Here is a 21,774-nt window from a genome sequence, read left to right on the forward strand (position 1 = left end):
ACTTTAGCTTCAGCCAGTTTCCGAAACAGTACTTTGACTGTAATCAATTTTCCCCTCGATACGATGTCACAAGCTTAAGCGTCCAATTACAGGAGGAAAGTCGGCCCAACATTGGAAGGGTTTTGAATTTTGGCAAGCATGTACGTACATCAAACTGCTCCATTAAGCAACGCCATATTTGATGTCACTCAGAGCCGAACGTTTGATCACGTTAATTTTGTTGAGTATAACAGTGACCGTTCTCGCACACAATTACCAAACGACACGCGTAGTCGGGCTGTCTGACCAGTCTCGACTGTTTTCGTTACATCGAAACGTGTGAGTGACAAAGTATACAAAGAACTTGGTCTGAGCGAGACCTGAATTTCTTGCCCTAAGTATCTTGTGTTTATTATTCGCGACTTCTCGCCAAAAGAATCGCCAAAAGGAAGAACCTCTTCATGTTTGGATCATTTCGGAGCGGCATCGTTGAGGTCACAAGTTTCGGGGTTATCCGAGAGTTGGAATTGCTCACTCGACGGGACAACGGGGTAGACAGTGTATCCGGTGAGTTAGATCGGCTCGATAAACAAGTACATAGGTACGGAGAGTAGCGCAAGGTTGACGGCGAGGTTCGACCACCGGAGGCTTAGCTCAGCTCTGTCGTAGTTGGAGGAAGATAGGCAAGGTGATAGTGGTTATGACGGTGAGTTAGCTCAAAGCACCGCAGCCCGAGTCGACGGTCCAGCGGCCAGGAGGCGCCTAAGCACCCCCGATCGTGCTTTCGCCCCTGTGAAAGCTCCGCGGCGTCTACACTTCAACTCCGTGTTCGCGTCCCTCCCATTTCTATGCACATCTCTCACCCGCACCCGTGGAGCACATCGCAGTCGCACTTCATGCACGCCTGTCTGCCGCATTGTGAAAACGGCTCTATTGCGCCAGGCGAGAAGTTATTGCAGTCCGTCGCAAGCTCGCTGCGAAGCTCAGCGCCTTTGCTGTACCCTCAAACTAGGGTAAACTAGCTTTGCTAAATGCTCGAACTAATTTTACCCGCATCTTTGAAGAGTTTCAAGTCTTTGAGAATTATCGACAGTCTCTGACCCTGACACCGTGCACTGTGAATGAAACCCTTTTTCCGAACGGTCTAACTTTCACTCAAATCTCAATTGGTACGACTTGAACTACGGCTTGGAACTTAATCCGAAAGCGGAGTGGCAGGAACTCGGTGAAGTTATAATTAGTGCCAGATGTGGTTTGGAATTAATACTTCGATGTGGAAGAAATTAAGCTACTGCTGGACGAAGTAAAATTAAAATCGCGATTCGGACTTGTTTTTCTTTCGGGAAAAAAGAGGAAGTTTCCACGTATTTTAGAAAAGCAAATGCGAAATTATCGAATAATAATATTATTACTGAAACCGCAGGCTTGCGACAATATAATAACACCCTGCAAAGTCTCCGATTGCAAACATTCTAACAGTTTTTTTGCTCCCTGATGTCACAAGCCGCAGTTGTTGATGTGAAATACCATTATTTCGCAGCGCTTCGCACGGCAAAATAGCCGTAGATCGTATCAGCGCGGTTTTGCGGCTAAAACTTGTAGACGAACAGTGAGACGGTTTTCACAAAACTTTGGGTGTTGACCCGAGTCAATTTACTGCGTTGTACGATGTTCATCGGACTCCCTGTTCGGTTTTTGTAACCATTGACCTCTCAGTTTTATTATAATTGCAATTTCAACAACAACAACAATTTTAAAACAAGCACGTCGCATCCGTTCAGTTTGTAATTTTCGTCATTTTGAACGTGAAATATTTCTACGACCACGCTACAAAGTCCATGCGAGCCGTTTGCGTTATTCGAATAAAAGTAAGCTCCGAAAGAAAACATTGCTACAAGGTGATGCAATATAAATGACAATTTTTTCACCAACGTGCACCTTACGCACACTTGCAGAGCTCTATTTCTCCTAGCTTTTCATTCTCACACCTTTTGTCTCGCGTTATTCTTACCCGGAAAGGCAGTCGCAGCTCTATTCTAAGCTTCAAAGCATTACGAGCTGTTTAAGCTACGACCCCGCGTCAGAATTACTAGGCAGATTTACTTTTTCCTTCGTTTTATTTTATTTTTTTTTATTCCGTTGTAGAATTTAACGGCGTATAAAGTTTCGCTGAAATTCAGTAGAATATATCTTAGTCAAACTTTATCACATTCACTTGTGGAATTTAAAGTACCCACGCATGTACATACATCACACACCTATACTGTTCTTTTTTTTCCTCTATTTTTTCTGTATGTTTTTTTTTAAGCGATCCATCAGCGGCTCTGCATGCAAAGCACGCAAAGTGCAGTTTTTGAAAGGTTTGCATGTTGAACGGGGTATTTGTCGCAGTAAATTTTTGTCGGATGAAGGGTGGAATTTATAGCGTTGCAGGGCCAGTGTTAAGATAACTATGTGCATGAATCTTCTCATGTGTCCGGATTCTGCGCTTGAACATATCCAATAAAGCTCGAGCTAAATTCCGTCTGGCAAGATACCGACGCTGCAGTAACTTACACACGACGAAAGTGAGAGATTATACGTACAGTACCTGTTCGGAATCGCTGTACCAGATCGATCGAGAGAGTCAAGGACGATATAATGCGTGCATGTAACTCGCAAACAACTCTGCCAATATATTCCAGGATCTTTCAAGCACAGGCGTATCGGGCCAGCGTTACTCCCGCCAAGACGCGGTGCCAAATTTCAACATTTTCAATCCGGGCTCTCGAGTGTCCTCGGCATGACGGATCATCATCTAATTTAATCGGTCGTTGCTCAGAGATTACAGGTCAAATTTTGACCGATGGATTTGAAGATCGCCGCGGACTTGCAAGGATAATACATCCGGCAGGTATTATAAGGTTAGTGATTGCGATGCAGGATCAAGTCACCGATAACTGTCATAGCGAATTTACAATGTTTATATTCGCCTGTATAACGTCAAGTTTTCGGCTATTGTGATTCATCGAATAACGCGGACCACTCACTTTTCGCGAACTCGAGCAGAGTGCAGGTCAGAATTATACGTCCCTTACAAAGCTTTTATACTTCAGTGACCAATTTTACGGAGAGAGGTTTACAGAGCGAACCGGTCTGAGTTGACTTTAACAAATGGGAAAAATACGGGTTCACTCTCGACTCGTAATTGTTTCTGAGAAACTTAATTTTTTACACCAGATCTGTATACTTTCTCCTACCCCTCCGGCCTTCCCATTAATTTGTCAAAGTTGCGGCAAGCTTTTGCTCTGTATTAAAAATACAGGTGTAGAAAAAAAACGTACGAAAAAATAACCAAGACCTCAACTCAACGTTATACCCGCAAGTCGTGCCGTCGAATGAAACCTCGTAATATCTGTGCTCGGGAAGAGGGAAAGAGGCGAACAGTGCGGAGAGAAGAATACGTATCATCTCGTGACGAGCGTCACCTGCGGCGCACAATTCCGGACGACAACTGTCAGCGTGACTTTTTTTGTCGAGCAGTTGCCTCGATTTTTCTCAACTCTCCGTAGGAGCGCCGGATAATTTAACGGACACAACGAATCTCCGGAGCGTTATTGTGCAGGCGCGTGTTTCATCGACCTAGTGACGGATTTACACCGCGTACGCCGCACGTTTCGTCCCAAGTCTGTGTGTGCGAAACGTTGCGCGTATTTCACCGACCGCCCATATCCGTGTCAGCCCGTATTTCTGCATTCGCTCTACATCGCGGCGCCGTTTTAATTGTACATTGGTCTTGGCATCCGATAGATATGTACAGCCGATGGTGTCGCGCCAGCTGTGCGAAACGCTGGAAGCGTCGTGCAACACCGGATATTACCGAGCGGTATACACTGAAACCCTTCCGACAAGCCAGCGGATCATTTAACCGTTTTGGTGTTGCGTTTACGGGCTTTGAAGGCCTGGCTTCTGGGGTCGAGGAATTAATTTGGCCGGTTGATTGGAGAATTTTATCAAGTTTCGCCTAGCTTTATGTTACCGAAGTCTCAATTCTATGTGTAACTTTTCAGATACGAACATTATTTTGTTTTATTGCGAGTAATTGCGATCCTCAGCTCATTTGCGTAATGTGTAATCGATGGTAATAGATTTGCAAGGGTTGCCGTCTTTGTCGGTTTCGGTACAGTTGTGCGAGATTCATGTTGCAGTTTGTGGCTTCGGTTGAGAGGTAGCAAATTAGCGCGAAACCACTTTGCGAATTATACGGCCTTGCTGAACAATTCCGTAATTTAACGTCGCTGTAAACGGGGTGAAATTTATGGTGGTATACATCCGTATTGGTATAATATGCGGTGGAACACAAACTTCCAGTGCTTGACCTTTCGTTAATACATGCATTGGGATTCTAGCCGGCATCGTGCTCTTTGATACATAATCAAGAATCATATTTACAATTAGATGTTTTTATTTCAAGGAGTTTTTCTCCTGCCAGATTCATTATTTGAAAAGGGTAATGTTGAAATACGTCGATCGTGCGAGTCTGTACGTCCGAAGCATCGTGAAGATCCGCGATACTTTTCTATCACTGAAGAAGTCAAATTCCATTCGGACAAAAACTGTGTCTTTCGAATTTTTCAATGTCTTTCAACGACGATAGAAAGTTACGAAGTGCTGCAAAGGGAGAAAGCGAAGTCGAGAGAGTGAGAGGTGTTAAAGTGACGTCAGTGACGATGAGACGTAAGGCCGGAGCCTGCGGCTCCATCGCATCCGAATTACATTAAAGGGCGACGATTTCACAGCGAGACGTGGATCCTCATACTTGTGCGGTTATTTAATATTTATCTTCCATCCGTCGAACGACGCGCATTTATTGCTCCAACGCTTCGCGATCTCTCGCAGTTATCCACATGCACACGTGGCTATTACACCTCGTACGAGCCTCGCGACGTGTTCCGCGGATCAAAGGCTGACGCGGGGTAGCAATTTTACGCTGAGCTTTGAAGCGCCTTGAGAAAGAAGCTCCCGACGACACCGCGTAGTCGCCCCAGCCCGAAACGTTGAATTTCGCCGGATGGGGGATCCGACACAATGTGTCCGGATGCTCGATCGTTTAGCCCTATCGTCGCACGGAGATTAGATCGGGACGGGGGCCAGAATTCCGAATCTTCAATTCCTCCACGCGATCTGTAGGTGTAAGTAAATTCCTTCTGGGATCAATTCGGGAAAGTGTTCGATGTAACTACTCGCCGATATGGCTAACGTCCTAAACTGTGCGACCCAGCCGATCCACTCACAAATTCATCAGGGCACTTTGATTTTCAACATTTTTTCACTTTTCCACATCTGTAAACCGATCGTTGTCTGCATACACAATGGGGTCTCTGCATTTGAAAAGAATCGCATGTGTCAAGCATGGAGAAACATAAAATAATTACCTAGTTCATATTTTCTCTAGTTAAAAAAAAAAAAGAAAATTATAGTGGGTGTCACCTTAGTGTGGGTGACGTCATATTTTTATGACATTAATGTGTTTATATTATTGTAATAGTTTCAAACCATCTCTATTTTCGTAAATTTTTTATAAATCAAACGGAGGAAAAATATGAGCCAACTATCTTTGGTCTCTCTACTTAATACGTACATGAAATTTTTTTACGCAAGATCCCAATTTAAAAAACTGTGAGTCATTTTATACGATATTGCGTATGTATTTAAAACTCCAGAGATGTTTTCGTTTCACCAGTTTATGAAAAATTCTATCCGTAACAAAACCGACGATTGTGAAAAAATAATTATTGAAATTGTTCAGTGAGTGTTGCATCAAAGTGGACTAGCTCTAAATTAATTCTGAAATTGTAACGTGGATAGAACCTTTTCTATTCAAAACGTTGTAAAGGATGCGAAGGATTTCACGCTGGTTAAAACACCGTTTAAAAAATGTGAATAAAAAAATTTTCCGACGCTTCCGAGGCACGTAACGACCCTGTAATAAACGTAGATCCGATGCAGCGTGACGGGAGGTTGGGTGAAATTCTGGCGCGTCCGTTGGCGAGACGATAACGTTCGTTCGCATGTACGTGGGTAAATAATTATACGAGCGCATGCACAATGTTCGCAACGAGGTTATAACCGCACAGAGGTGCATAAGTGCGGCGAGTAGACCGCCAGGGAAGATCTGAAGTGTTGTTACGTGTCTTAACGGGGTTGCAACGGAGGCGCCGGGTGTCTCTAGCCTCACACGTTATTATCGCAAACAACCCGGTGGTTCTGATGTCGCGTGATATCAGCTAGACAAGGGGGTTCCACTATCCTAGATATATACCCGTCTGCTAGGTGCGAAGACGTGAGAGAACCACGTTCGGAGATGCACGCCGACGTTTCGATCATTGTGTCTATTTCTCCAAGCATGCTGAATTTTTTATTTTCTTCCCCCTTTTATATTTTCAAGAGAGGCTGATAATGATCGAAATATCACAATACTTATCGCATCTTTTGGATTAGAATTTATTCCTCAGTCTAATTGAACTTCCTCTGGATGAAACGTTGCCAAGTTTTTATCTTTCTTCAAATTCAGGGAATCAAATTTGCAGGCGAGGGTGTGTAAAGTGGATGGAGTGCCTACTGCAAAGTTTAAAAGTTTCCGGCTTACAACACCCGGCCACATCTTGCATTGTTTACTCGGGTTTTCAGCAGAGAAAGAATCACCTCTCCGGAAGGAGGTGTACTTTTAATTTGATTCAAGTATCATGTCTTAACGTAACAGGAATATCTAACAAAATTGCGGAAAAATAGTGCGAAAAGCTTTGAACTGTTTCTTTTTGTCTTTTAATCGTCTTCAACACCACGTTGTTAAAGCTTGACCTTGTTCGTGATGCTTCTGGAGCTACTTCGAAAGAAGAATTTCTTACGATACTCGTCGATGCAGACACTCAATAATTCTAAATATTTTACGCAGAGACTGTTTTACTGACTTCGTGTTTGGTTTTTCAATCGTTTCTGTTATTTCTTTTCTCTCTTAGTTTTCTCTTTACTTGGACTTCGATTTCATCTTACAATTCCTCATCCAGTTCCTCCAGTGATCTCAAGTTTGTCAACATGGCGAAAATAAAAAAAATCCAGCGCTGGTATTCACGCGCGAAATTTTATTTCATCCTGTCCGTTTCTCCCTTGATTGCGGGGCGTGCTGCAGTAATTGCCGTAACCTGTTCGATTCGCCTTACTTAGTTCAGATGTGCAATTCAGTTGCAAAAACATTTGTCTAACGAAGCGGAATTCAAGCGAACGCCGATGAAACGGCGCTCTTCGATCAAGCATCGGCTTTAGTCTTTACGCCGGTTACGCGGACGTCGCAGCTTCCTCGTTTGTAATTTAACGATGAAATAATTCGGGCATTCTGTACGCTTCGCAAAAAGCTCCACTGAATTTTAACGCTTGACTATGTTCTGCCGCTCTCGTTCGGCAGGCTTCCGACTCAAATACCGCGGCGAGGAAACGGTGGAACGTAACTTTAGGTTCACAGTTCCGTAAGTCGTCGTTATCATCGAGTCATTCGGGTTAACGCGTTTCCTTTCGGCCTTGAATCCTGCAATCCAATTGGACCCTACGAATCCATTCCAAAACCCATAAAATAATTAATGAACAATCGACGGAGATGAATGAGAATGATTGCGGGTTTATTTCCCTACGGAAAGTTTATTTCCCCCGGGAATGGGAATGGCAAAAAAGCCGGGGCGTATATTATACAGACACACATTAATTTGGCGACGGACCGTTTCGGCAATTTATTATACCTACACACGATCCAAACACTGAAGCAAATCTACAATCTCCAACTGGAATATTTCGCTATGAGTAATTAATTATCGCGATGTACAGAATGCTTGTCAAGGATACGGCGAAGCCCCGGAAACCGACCGCGATCTCGTTTGACTGACGCAATCCAGACGGATTTCGCTGGATCCGCAAGAGCTGTGCTTAATTTTTGCCCAACGATTCGTCAAATTCCCTGACATTTGCCAAGTCCTATGCATTTTTACGCGAAACAGGATTATCGAAGGCCCCGGTAAGTTCTAGACCGCTTCGAGAATCTGGATTATGTCACAGACGTCGTGCATTCTACCAGGATTTGTTCCAGGACGTTGTTGCATGTAATTCAGCAAGCCGCAAATTCGTGTGCGAAAAGTTTCCCACTGCGCGAAACTGACGTGGCGTGAACCTGTATTCCGCAGAAACAGTTCTCACTGTCTCGATTTCTCTCTCTCTCTCTCTCTCTCAAGCTTTTCTCGGGACGAGTATAAAGTGTCGTTGAAAGCTCGATCGGTCTGCCTGCATTGAGCCTGCGGTAGATATAAGCAAAATAGTTCCTTCTCTCTGCGGAGAGTGCACAAAGACCTTTTCTCGACACTGCACTTGTCAATTGAATTTCGCAGCAGATATTCAAGGCTGGTGAAAGTCCGATAGCACGTTAATGCGTTGTCAAGTATATACCGCGAAGCACAAGCGATACGTCAGAGCTGTCAGATACTCGGATAGGTATAAGGAAGAGCGAAGACGCTACCGGGGCCTAGAAAACGAAGATCGAGGAAATCGGTGCGGGTTCGTTAAAAAATTTTCTGCCGGAAAGAACCCTGTCGAGGTCCCTCAAGTATCGACTTGTATTGTGCGAAATGCGCAGCCACTCTTCTAGGCCACGGCCGGGTTTTCAGTCGGCGTCTCGGTTCACGGGTTGGACGAACGGAGACGTAAAAGTTCGAGGGTGCTTCCTTTTCCTTTAATAACCTTACCGAACCTCGTCCATTTTCGTCATCGTCACACTCGAATGCCGCCGGGATCGCGAAGTGAGCGCTTGATCGATTCCAAAGCAAGACCACGCCACGCGTAACCGTGTAACTGTGTAACTGTGTAACACGTCCTCCTTTCTCGCATCGTGCTTCCGAGCCCTCTCGGTGATTGAAATACTAAATTTCGAGAGCTTCCTTTAACGACACGTCTAAATGCTCCCTCTGCTCGAATATTGCCGCCGTGCAGCAAAGGGGACTTATCAATTTTGTCGCTAAAATAGGGAACCTTCCTCCCCTACCCTTCATCCCTGTCTCTCTTCTCAGCCATACTTAGCTCGATGTGATATTGCGCAAGATATTGTCAGACAAGTATTCGCTCCTCGGGGCCAGATAACTTTGCTAATATCGCTAAACGGCGTAATTATTTTGGTTCTACAAACTTTTTGGCGTCTCTCTTTTTCCTCCACGGTTTACGTTATTACATAAAGCTTATAATGTTTGCCTGTCGACGGCTTTGCGTAAATTGTATTTGAATACAGCTGGCAGATCTGGAAATTTTTTTTTCAATACTTTTATACATGCCTGGAGAATGCAGATTACCGATATTACTTTAACCGCACGATCATCTACGATTCAAGATTTTCGAGCTCAATCCTGCGACCGCACCTCTCTATCCACTTAACAACCATTCAATTTCGGGTAGAAACAAACGCCGGATGTTATTCGATTGGTTTCTTTGAACAATTTTGAGATACGAGATGATAGGTGGATCCTCAAAAAGCGGTTAGGGGTGCAGAGAACAAAGAAGCCGGCAGTAAAAGATACGAGTCACAGACCTGGATCCGATCAAGTATCGTCTTTCAGTCGGTAGGCTGGACATGGATTGATATCGCAACAGCGAATCCAGTCGAAATGCGATTTGTCGTTTGACAACGGAAGTGCCGACGCCAAAGAGAAACGCTCAAAGGGCTTACGGGCAACGAGAATGCAACGAGCTGTCTCTGGACCTCGTTTCAAGCTCTGAGTCTCGTTCCTAGTTGCGCCAATTGTGAGTGATTCGTGATTGGGTGAGAGGTCTGCAGTGACCGAAAGCACAGGCTGGTGTCTCCGGCTGTTCATCAGTAATTCAGTGTCGGGGATCTTTTCGGTCGCGCGTGTCACGGCAAACAAGCCGACATACGCATCCTGAATCGCGGAGGATTGTCAAATATTTGCCGGAGAAAATTGTCCATTTTTCTCGCTGCAAATTCGAACTTGAATGATGGATGTATGCGGACGCGTTCGGGCTGAACAATGAATTTTTTCTGAAACTCGGTTACTTTTTTTCTTATCGTTTCTTACCTTCGATAAATCGACGAGTTTCGGAACAAACGACTTTCGAAAGCTCTGTATCGTTTCCCCGGCTTTGATCAACCGGTGCCGATATATTTACGCGTGTGGGGAGAAAAAAGGTCGCCTCTAGAACTGTGCGGTGTGCCGGTAGAACCGGAAGTTCTTTTCACCGTTCAACAGCTATTTCGTTGGCTTGACTCGATTTATCTGTGTATAAACGGCTCCAACTTTCAACGACCCTTCGGCCGGTTGAATTGCTTTCGAAAAGTGATGCTTTAATCTGGATAGATCTTCCCGGACCCTTCAAGCGATAAGCATCTGCGAACTGGCGTGATTAATAGTTAATTAAATGGGCCGTTCACGCGTCCAATCTTTGTAACATCTTGCCGAATTTCACTTGGCTATGCAGGTTCCGAAGAGTGTCGCGACATTCTTCAACAGCCTCTCGAATCGCCTCGCCGAGACGTCCTTATATTGTTAGACGTTATCAATATCATCGCTGCCGCGGAATCGGGGGGTGGTTTTTTCTCAATCAGTATTAAAGTCTGCAAAACTCTTGAAAAAAATACGGACAAACGAATTGAAGTTGACTTTCAAACGAACAACATGCAGGAAGGAAGTGTGAATTGAATGTTCAAGGGCTTACAAAGAATTTTTCAACCCCCGTCTTCGTCGCGATGTCGGAAAAAAATTGCCCACTTTCCCATATTAAAGTATTAGGGTGCCTGGTGTTCGCGGAGGGGGGGATTTAACTGGAACAATTTGAAAATGTTAGAACGGAGAGACGGAGAAGTGGAGAATAAATTGAAGGGAATGCCTAATTGAATGGAAAAATACGAATTTACTGGCACAAGAGATATAAACTGGGACATAAACTGGGAAGAATATTAGCCACTTATCACTCGGACGACTTTTTTTTTCTCTCACGTTTATGGCTGATAAAATCCCCGGCCAAGGTGGCACGAAGCACGCGAGCCATGTGTACTCAGTTTCTTCACCTCGTTCGTCGCAAATTTATCGCTTTATTATTTTTGAAGAACGCAGAAAATTAAATTATAAACCGGAATTGCCACGGCGAGTCTTTCACCACTGAGTTTTACTAATCGAGAAGGGATTCGATGCGTTGACTCCCGCCTTCACCTTTTTCAACACATTTTTCGAAGGTCCTTGATCACGACCCCTTTACCAATATCCTTGGAACTATTGGACTGAGTCGCGGAAGCGTACAGCTGCCCGTGACTGCTTTTAGAATTTCAAACTTTCGCATCGTATTACGTCCTGGAAATACTCGGCAGGCTGTGTGGTCGGCTTACAGATGGTCCGTTGGTCGGAGGATGAAAAGGAGAGGCAGCAAGTGCCTCGTGTGCCACCCAATCAATAATACGTGTACGCATAGGTCCCTGCTCAAAGCCGAGTTCCCAGTGTCGCGGCCCTTGGACGCACGTACACATGCATCCGAAACTCGTATTCAGATTTTCGAAATCCCAAATCCCAAAGACTCAGACCTGAATTTCAATACGGTAAGATTCACGCTTCATACCGACGCGATGTGTCCATCAGATCCGTTCAACTTTCTTTAATCAACCCGTGTTTCGAACTCCGGGTTCACCTTCCAAGTCCCTGAAACTTTAAAGCCATTACTGGGAAAAATTCTTCTCTGTACGGTACGTTATGTCTTATTTTCAGGTGTGGACGTTTCATATGAAGTGAGAAAACAGGTCAGACGGGGCACCGTGTTGCGAACAGGGTGATGCTGGAGGCGTTATGTAGTCGTTTGTGCAGGCACACGCTGTGAACAAAGTGCTGGTTTTGTGATTTATGCTACTTTGCGGTGTTGCAACTGAAACTTGGATATTGGCGCAACGATTTAATATACTGGCGTGGATTTTGAGTAGCAGAAATTAGGATTGAAACTTCTACCTTTAACGATCTCTTTCACCGTGCTTGGTAATTTCTTATCTGCTTAAATCCATTCGTCGGTTGGTTCGTCATATCTTTCATTGCCTGTCTGTGACTTTGAATAAATAATGTTTAAATTGGCTGCCGTTGCGTACACCATACATTTGACAATGAATGATATGGATTAAGAGAATAATTTTTGTGTTGCAAATCCATCGGTTCCTTTTTGTGGTGGTGATGCACTCAATCTGTGATCGAGGTTCGATTTGTTTTACGCTTAACATTCAACCAATTTAATTTGTGAATGCTCTTTTCAGATTGGTTATATAATACAAAAAAAAAAAAACGATAAAAAAAGACCCTATCAAAAGCCCAATCAGCTCTCCAAAAACAACGGTCGGTATTTGATGAGAGAGTTTTTGTAAACCACATATTAGATATTTGTAGTAGTATTTGATGTTTCGGTGTATTTTTCATTTCAAATCTCGGTACATGTCCAGCCCTTTATATTGGGCATACCGAGAAGTTGTACAAAATATCAATGTATTTCACGGCTAACATTTACCGAATAACGAAGGTATGAATATTGGGCAAAATTTTCAACCCCAGCTCGTACCTTCCATCCCGTAGAGAAATTGACGGTTGTATAAGAACCCTTGAGAGATGAGGTTATATTTTGTCACGAGCATATAATTGCCAACTTGTATAATCCGCCGGGGGTGCGAGGAAAAACTGGGATGCGAATATTCCGACTTTTTGATCGTCGCAATTCCCATTTGCATGAAAATATGCTTCGGTATAATTCGTTATTCCGTGCGGCCTCCGAATTTTAAACCTCTGCCAAGAACGGTGTTTAGTTCGTTCTTTTTTTTTTAAAGTCACGCGCAGTTGCAATCATACGTATGCATATTACATATACAGGGACAGAGAAATTGTTATTCGATTAGGACAGGTGAAATTCAGATATGTTTCTTGCTAGTTGGAAACCCGTTTTCAGCGGCTACACACTCCTACATTACAAGAAGTTCCAGAATTTATGATTCTTCTTACGAGAAAGTCAAAGCAAGGAAGGCATGTTCTCACCTGACATGCGCAACTTTCCCTGATATCGTTATAACTTTGATCCCGAAATCACGTAGGCCGAAAAGAAAAGGGACGAAATACGAAAAAATAATAACCGTGTATAAGAATAAAAAACAGAAATATGAATCATTGGCATCGTTTGAAGCTGAAGCTCAAAAGGCGTCGTTTCCTTTTGAACAACGTCGTGTTCGAGCTGCGTTCAAAATCTTCGCGCGGCTGCTGCCCCTTGCATAAATAAAAAACGATTTTCCTCCAGAATGTAGAAGGACTTTTCCCCCTTTGTTCATTTATATAGGTATATGTATATATTTTCTTTTTATTATACTCTTCGTACATGCATGTTGTATACCATTCAACGGTACATTTTCTGAAAACCGGGCAAGTACGGGTGGCTGGGTGATTCGGTGAGCAATAGCAGTCTTCGAGCAGCTGAAACCCGGAAGAGCCATGGCGCAAGATTTACCGCCGTATTTTCAAGCTTTTTTTCTTTAAAAGCTCCGTAAAAGATCTTCCGTTAAAACGTACTTGCCGAACTGCTCTGGGAAGAATTTTCACCATTTTTGGCTTTAACCATGTACACCTTCGGCGTAATTCTTAACTGCTTGTAGTTTTCACCACTGCTCAAGAGTAAAAATACATGCTTTTACCCGAATTTTGAAACTCATATGTTACCCCGAAAGTTTGGTAGAAGGGGTCGTTTCGTCAGTGTGTTGGATCGTAAAGTCGCAGACTCGTAGGTAATTGAGATTTTATAATTGGTTCGACGACCACGGTAAGATTTCCGTATCCGCGGGGGCACCCGGACTTTTTCCCCCTGTAAAAGTATAACAACCAGTGTTGCGATACGCGCCACAAGTAGCATTGCAGCCAGGCGTTGTTTACAAATCGGCGTCGCCAGCTCCCCTCGCTCACCGACTTCTCATATAACGCGCACGCATATAGTGATTGGTTGTTTTCTTATTCCGGCGAGGCATGAATGCTTTCATATAAAATCAGGGTGGGACAGCTGGTGCGGTGGCGCGACGGCGTCGGCAACATGATCGTCTGCCACCCTTGGCGTTCACCCGGTGTAGAACCGAGGAGGGTGCGCGACTTCCGAGTCCAGAGACCGAGGCCGAGGTCGGGGTGGATTCAATCTAGCAGGATTACCGCCCTCCATCCACCCCAGGACCCACCTCACCCTTCCACGGCCTCGAGCCAAGCCGACTTAATATCTGACGAGCGTGTAAAGAAAATGGATGGCGCTATCGCGTTGTATCGGTCTTTCGCCTCCGGTGCTTTGTTCCCGGGTCTTACACCGATCGAAATATGCGCAGAACCCCCAGCCGAGCCATCTGATCACTTTCGCAAGCATACCAGAGTTTGTCGCCACTCCGATTCAACACCGTGAAAAGCTTGTTGCCTTCATTTTTTTTTTTTCTCTCTTCGTAACTTACGTCGAACTCCTGACCGCGCGCAACACCTGCCATTCTAATTCTCTGCATCTAGTTACTTCTTGGAAATGTCACACGGGAAATTTCATAGATCGGTAAATTCGGTTTGGGCTTACGCAATTCAAAATACAATTTAACCGAAATCCGCCTGCATTTACTATATGCATAAGTTATACAATTGTTAACGACGAATGTTACAGAAATGTACTCGGAATTTTCATTTCATAAATGCTGGAGACTTTATCATGTGTTGAAACACCTATGCGAGGTGTAGACCAAATATTTTGGTATACATATACTGGCTCATAGTCCGCGGGTCTGGTCTGCTTCGATATCTTCGATACACGCGATTCTTGTCTGAGGACGAGACGACGTGTTATGGTCACCGGCTACTAGTTGCGCCAAGTGTTGGTTCGAGGATCGGTCTGGTCACGATTCCTTTTTGTTCCTCCTCGCGATCGCTTGGTCAACGAAGTGATAGTAGCCATTGTTTACTTAAGGTAAAAGGTACGTGTGCTTTTCTCACCGATCGAAGCAGCTCATCTTCAGTCCTTATCTCCGGTCATTTCTGAAGCAAAAAATATAACAGTGACAGTCAAGTCGATGTCCAAATCAATAGAATTGTACCATTTGTCAAAAAAATCATCAAATCGACACATCTAAGTCACACCATAAGGTCCAGACAACACGATAAATAGAATATAATGGTGGATAGAGTCAATTGGCCAGCGGAGGGTTTAAAAAATTCACGATCAGTTAACGAGTTGTGAATTGACTGTTGGGTATGATTAACTCGGAAGACTAGGGATCGGCGATGCAGATGAGCTGATAACACACGGAGTGGCTCCTAACCTATGAAATCGTAGGTACATAATGAGGTGATTATCCAAATGTACGACGTTCGAACAGTCCGTGTGATTAAATTTCCGCGGTTATATTTGGCTTGAAAGAGGTTTTGCCAATGGACCCAGACTCTTAATAGACCCGCGGATATAGGTATGTGTGGTAAACGAGACCAGGAAGCACAGAAATGGCAATGCCGAAGACGAAGAAGAACAAGAAGAAAAGAGGAGCGTAATTGTCTTTTCCCTCGATTCCGGAATGCCCGATTTCCGGAGGAAAGGGAGCGGTAATGGAAATGATCTTGAGGACTGCCAACCACCATGAGGAACACTGAAATTGAAAGAATACATCTCCATCTTAGCCAACGCTGCCTTCGAATTCCTCTCGACGTTATATATTTGCCATTATTGTGGAATTGCCAGCGGCTTGGCATTGTTTATCAGTGGTATATTACAGTACACGTATAGATATACTTACGCACGGGAAAACTGAGTCACGTCTTAATAAAGATTGTATATTAAACATTTTATTTATCGAAGACTCCTCTCCCAGCGGAGAGCCAACGGTCTAATTTAGTGATCTCGGTATATTTCTCGCGAGTCCGCCATCTTGTGGGTCAGGGATTAGAGGGGGGTTTCGCTATTTGCATAATTTAGAATCGTCTCCAGAATCCTTGCCCGGCGAGAGGAGGTTCTCGTTAAGAAAAAGGCGACGTCGCAAAGGTGCGATAAGCGACGCTGAAGCCTCAGTCGATCTCTCAATCGTAAAAAAGTGCGAAATAAAAAATATCGCCAGCGTTATATCACGCTTCTAAATCTTCTCGCAAATATTTGTGTTTCAGACGATCACCGAGGAGCCGAATGTACGCCGCTAGGTGACAGCATACACCCATATACGTATATATATATATATATATACAATCGAATCGACTAAATCCGGCACGGCAGTCATGCAGCTCGACGCTGCCGTGAAATCTTTGGCAGCGATTTGCAAAAGTGATTGGTAATATCAAGAGATTCAATACCATGATCTAGCGGCTGATCATGTTGGTCAACGATTACGGAGAAGCGATCGCTGCTGGTGGATGGTCGACTCCTGCGGGCTGTTGCAGAGCTCCAAGTGGCACCAATTTTGGGGGCAGCGTACCTTCGCTGCATCCAACCGGATCCCTGCGCTCCCTTCGATCCCATCACTCTGTTCAGGTGGGTGCTTTAGTAGTCGAATAAGTCTGAACTCCGAACTCTCAACCTTACCAACTTCCATCCTTGGATTCTAAACTCCGAACTCAGAACTCACACAACTTGGAAACCTGTGAACTCTCCCTCTCTCTCTCTCTCTCTCTCTCTCTCTCTCTCTCTCTCTCTCTCTCTCTCTTTTTCTCTCCTTTGCTATCCCTCCAGCTCGTTCTTCCGCCAGTTTAGACCCCTGCAGAGCGAATCGATGCCGGCGGAGGCATCTTCTTATGTTCCAGTGCCAAGGAATTTTCCTTGCCCATCGACTGGTGACCCTGCATCCTATAGAAATGCCTGAGAGCACCGTTGCAATTAGGTCGATGCCGGTGAACGTGTCGGTTAGTTGTGTTGGCAATGCGAAATGCGAATGCAAATACTCCGCGTAAATGGGGTTATTTCGATTTCTGTATAATTTCCCAACGTTAATTACCCACCGTTTGCAGATTGTGGGTATATGTGTACAGGCAATGTCTACTCAAGATACGCGATAATTAAGATGGTTTAATTCAACGGCTGCACAAAGCTTTCCCCGCTAATTGGAAACTATAAGATGCGAAACAAAGGGACGTAAAAAATGGGAATGAAGAAACTGCCTGCAAGCGTAAAAGGGGACAAATTTTTAATTACCCTAAAACGTTCCGCGTCAGAGGTATGAAAAATGTCTAATCCCGTCAAATTCCCTTCGCCATTGTTGATGGCTAATTACGAAATCTTCCCTACGCAGTCTGAGCTCGCAAAATTGCACCAAGTTTTATTTCTCATTGTTCCCGCGATCAAAGGACAATCGATATCGTAGGGTTCGTTCTCTCTTGAATTTGATCAATCAAGAAGATGCTTTCGAGCTATGGATAATTGGCCGTTTTCGCTGACTCGGGGTGGCATCTCATTTTCTTTCAGGGACCCGTCGAGACGCCACGTCGATGTTTACACTGCCATCCCGTCAACAACCCAATTCATGCCAGTTATCTGCAGCATCAGCAACAACTGTTGCTGCAACAACACCACCGACAGCACCAGCAGCACCAGCAACAAACGCATCAGCATCCCCAGTATTACACGCCGAATCACCACGACGAACAGAACGGCACTCATGTTCCGCAAAGGAATGGTTCCTATCACTACAGAAACGACAGAGGCGTGGATTACAGAGGTGACAGGGGTGAGTTTTACCCCCATATTATATCGAAATATTACTTTTGTCCCCAAGAGATTCGTTTTCAAATTATTCGAAAGCTGTAACGTGCTTTTGACTCGTTGAGGTGAAGAGTTCGTCAGATTTTGGAGAAACTTTGAAGCCACTTTTTTCATCCTAGGCTCGTTATTGTCGTAAACTTCACGTCGCACGCATGTTGCGAATTAGTGTATTTGATCAACTTATCAAAAATACGTGACGTGTTCGATGTACCAAAATTAACGAACTGTCAAAATCAATCGTGCAATTCCGAACGCATGAAAGACTGACAATCCCGTACCGACGAACTATAGAATCTTCGGTTTTCTGAGTTATTGATTGATCTCCCTAAAAAACGTTGGAGCTGGGCTTAAAGCTGATACTTGACGTGCCGCAGGAGCTAAAAGATTCGCGCTCCGCGAAGAGCTTGTTTCTTCCAGTCCAAAGTTACAGAGATGCACTTAGTTTGATAAAATGCGAATAACCTCAGGCGGAAACAAACCCATCGAATAATTACCGACTCTCTCTTCGAGCAAACTGCAGCAGGAATTTTTTTCGATTCATCAAAAATGCCACATCGGTTATCCAGCGTTTATGGCACGGACAAACGAAGATGAGCGTGCAGTCATGATTGCGCATCCAAAGAGGTAAACGAGCGACAGTCGCCCGAGGCAACCGGAAGATAATAGACGGGTGAAATGAGGAGGGCTTTAGTAATTTCCTGCAGTACGCGTACACAACGTCAAGTCAACGCAACGCATCGACGGGTTGGCATGTCGAGACGTTTTCCATGCAAGCCGAGAGGTGTTAGTGAAAGGGAGGGCGAAAAACCCCGTAGGGAAAGGTGTCGCAAAATACCCGGAGAATGCGACGCGGTAAAGCCTGCAGTTATTGGTCATAAAGTTTGATGGTTTTTTCAACGTAGCAAGTTTCAGGGTGTCGCTTTATTGTACAATCAGCCACATGAGCCAGAAGAAATCACGATCACCCCCTGAATATAGCCGCAAGAGAATCTCGCATCCGCACCCTTCGCGCTGTACGTCTGACTTGTGCATGATCGTTTTCACTTCACCCCTATTGCGGCTGGAAGAGAGTCCAGATTCCAGAACGCGTCTTCGGGATCGCGGATCCCGCGTGTTTTAGAGCTATGCGAATCGAGGACGATCTCAGGGTCGCAAGAATAATAAATTTGAAAGAAAGAGACTCAAGGTAGAAGTTCTGCAGCGGGGAAGAATAATTCTTTTTTCCAGCTTCAGCTTCGAGATCGGGGAGAGAAGTGAAACTGACGGCTATACACTCGGTTTTATAATACAGCTGCATAAAAACTCAGCCCAGCAAGTGAAAATGCCAACATCGTGCGGACTTGGAGAAAAATACACTGTAGACATTATGTGTACAGAATAGATATCTGGGACCATTCTTCCTTCAGTAGACCCCCGTTAGTTTTATTTTATAGCGAGGGTGCGGACTCTCGGGAATGGAATTGCATTGTTTTAATGACGTATTCTCACGGAGCGGAATAACTTCGGGCATTATTCATTAGCTACCGCATGTGCCAGGCGGCTTTTCCCGAAAGAACGTAAATCGATTTTAACCCAAAATGGCGGTGTGATGAGAGATATCCTCAAGATATTGTTCTGCACTGGCTCCCTTCAATTTGTACGCACTGTCGTTACATAGAACCGAGGTATACGGTGACCTGAAATTTTTATGGCGTACGTAAAATGAGTCTGCTTCTTTTTACTCCTCCTTTTTCATGGGGCGAACTTCAATTCCAGACAAAAGAAATTACTCCTTATCGTGTAAAATATTACTTGTCTTGAATTTCAGAGATGGTTTCCCGCGGGGCGCAGCGAAGAATTTTGTTCGTATTCGTAGACTCGAAAATTAACGCATGAGAAAATATTCTGTTCTATTAATTTTAAAGACTTTAAGCTACATAAGACAAAGCTGACGAAGCTTAGCTGATGGCGCGAGGAAAAAATTCGCCAGCAAATTATCACGACGCATAATTTGGATCGATTCCCCGTGCAAAAAGTATCTCTATCATCTACAGCACTCGGTTTTTTTGCGGCTCGGAGATAACTTTTAATGGTGATGGGCATACAGAGAAGTTTTTCGCTCCGATGAGCCTGCAACGAGTTAATAATAATGAGAAAGAATGATAATAAAATTGGATGAAATTCCAGTGAAACGTTGTACAGGTCGGTAGTGAAATGAGTAGAGAGCGAACCTGGCGCTGCAGGAAAGCCATGGTACACTAGACACGGTGTGCTATTGAAATCCCATTAGCGTTACATCACCTCCGTAACTGGAACTGCAGCGCTGCAGGTGCGAGGTAATTGTTTCTCGTGAAATTCGCAATAGATTCTCTATCAACCGGTATATAAAACTCTGAAATCCATAACCCTGGGATTCGATTATAGCGCAGAAAATGACGCCACAGAAATAACGTCAGCGGAACAGTGGTGCGTCAATACACGTCGTGCATGTAACAAATAATAAATGAACCACAATCAATTAACTGCTGAGCTGTTCAACTTAACCGGCATTTAACTTTAATAAATGCCTAGCTTACATCTTTCGACTTTTCACCGTGACATCGTAGGTATATATGTATAGGTATGCAGGTAGGTGTATACCTATGTAAGGTGGCTTAGCCGCGGATCACATAAATTTCGAACAGATAATAAGGGTACGCCGTCGTCGAGCTTTCCTTCTAACTTGCGGTATATAACTTTATTCCGATGATTAACTAATTAATAAATTTTCACCCAAGCTACCGAAACTTGTCGTCGGATATTTTCGACGAAGATTGTATTTTTCTAATCCCAATTCAATGCCAAAGAAAAAAAAACTACATTTATACATAGTTCCTTGAATTCAATTGCACGATAAATCGAATCTTTCAGTATTTGCCAGTTTGACAAACTACCACGAAATTGAAAACGAAACTTCTGTCTCCAAGTGACGGTAGAGTCGGGCCAATAAACGATCGTGACAGGGATGCACCGTTTACAGGGGGGGGCGAATTATTTCAGAGCCAAAAGGGCAGCCGGTGACGGGCGGGAAAATTAATTCATACCGTAATGAACCTCGGTGTCCCCCCGCCCCCTCCCCCCTCCACCGCGCGGCCCATTTAGCCATACAATGGTCTTTAATTCAGTCGTTTTGGAACGCACACTCGTAGCTCGGTACTTTTCGTATTCTGGCCCACCGGGATCAGTCGAATCTCTTCGCCCCCGCGCTGCACGGGATACAATGAAACAAAGGGAATAGCGACAAGAAATAAACAATGGGTTTTGGGGCTGGGCGCAATATGACGGACCGGCAAAAACCCGAAGGCACGCGAATTGGAGGTCAAATTTAGGGGATTGGGTACCACGGTGATTCTGGTTCTCGTTCTCTGCAGTTCCCCGAGTATATGATACAAACCTACCGCGTATGTATTTCGCCGAAATTGATTCAAGGATTTGAAACAGTCGGCCATACGCAGTCGTGAGTAATTTCGCGTTTGCATCGCTCTGCAGAGCTCTGTCCTAAGAATATTTAGCTTTTATCGCGACTAGGCGCGCAATCGCGCAAGTACGTTCTCTTCCCAAGTATTGAATTATTTACTACGTCATTAGGTATACCATCCCTCACATCGCAGGCTCCATCGCAGGGGTTGAGCAGTGTGAATTACCTGCTTCGGGAATATCACTCGAGTGCTTCTAAATTTATGATCGACCCGGTGGTTGCAAACGAGGTACCTTCTTACCCACAGTTTAACGCACGCCCGACATCCGGGGCCCGTTTGATAATTAATCAAATTTCTTCAACAATATGAATCCGCGTGTCTTGCGATGCGCGGATTTTTAACAGCCAAATTCAGGCCGAGCGCGGTTCGGGTGTAGCAGAAATTTTACCTCGGACTGCTGAATTTAGCTTGAACAAGTCTGTGGGAAGGAATAATATTCGCCAAATACCAGCGCCATCCGATTCCATTTATAATATAGAATTACGTTTGATACCTACTTGCGATACACGATAAATAAACATTC

The 21,774-nt window shown here is 44.4% G+C and overlaps 1 protein-coding gene across 1 annotated transcript in view; it reads left to right on the forward strand.

The window, feature by feature from the left end:
* Nucleotides 1-21,774, forward strand: part of LOC124174482 (monocarboxylate transporter 11-like) — a 74,937-nt gene that overhangs the window by 8,440 nt on the left and 44,723 nt on the right. The window contains exons 2-3 of the mRNA XM_046553685.1: nucleotides 16,170-16,530; nucleotides 17,458-17,719. Of these exons, the coding sequence (XP_046409641.1) occupies nucleotides 16,372-16,530; nucleotides 17,458-17,719 (421 nt within the window). The 5' untranslated portion in view covers nucleotides 16,170-16,371. The remainder of the gene's footprint in view (nucleotides 1-16,169; nucleotides 16,531-17,457; nucleotides 17,720-21,774) is intronic.

This window comes from Neodiprion fabricii, chromosome 1 (genome assembly GCF_021155785.1).
Source record: "Neodiprion fabricii isolate iyNeoFabr1 chromosome 1, iyNeoFabr1.1, whole genome shotgun sequence".
In the NCBI taxonomy this organism is placed as follows: domain Eukaryota; kingdom Metazoa; phylum Arthropoda; class Insecta; order Hymenoptera; family Diprionidae; genus Neodiprion; species Neodiprion fabricii.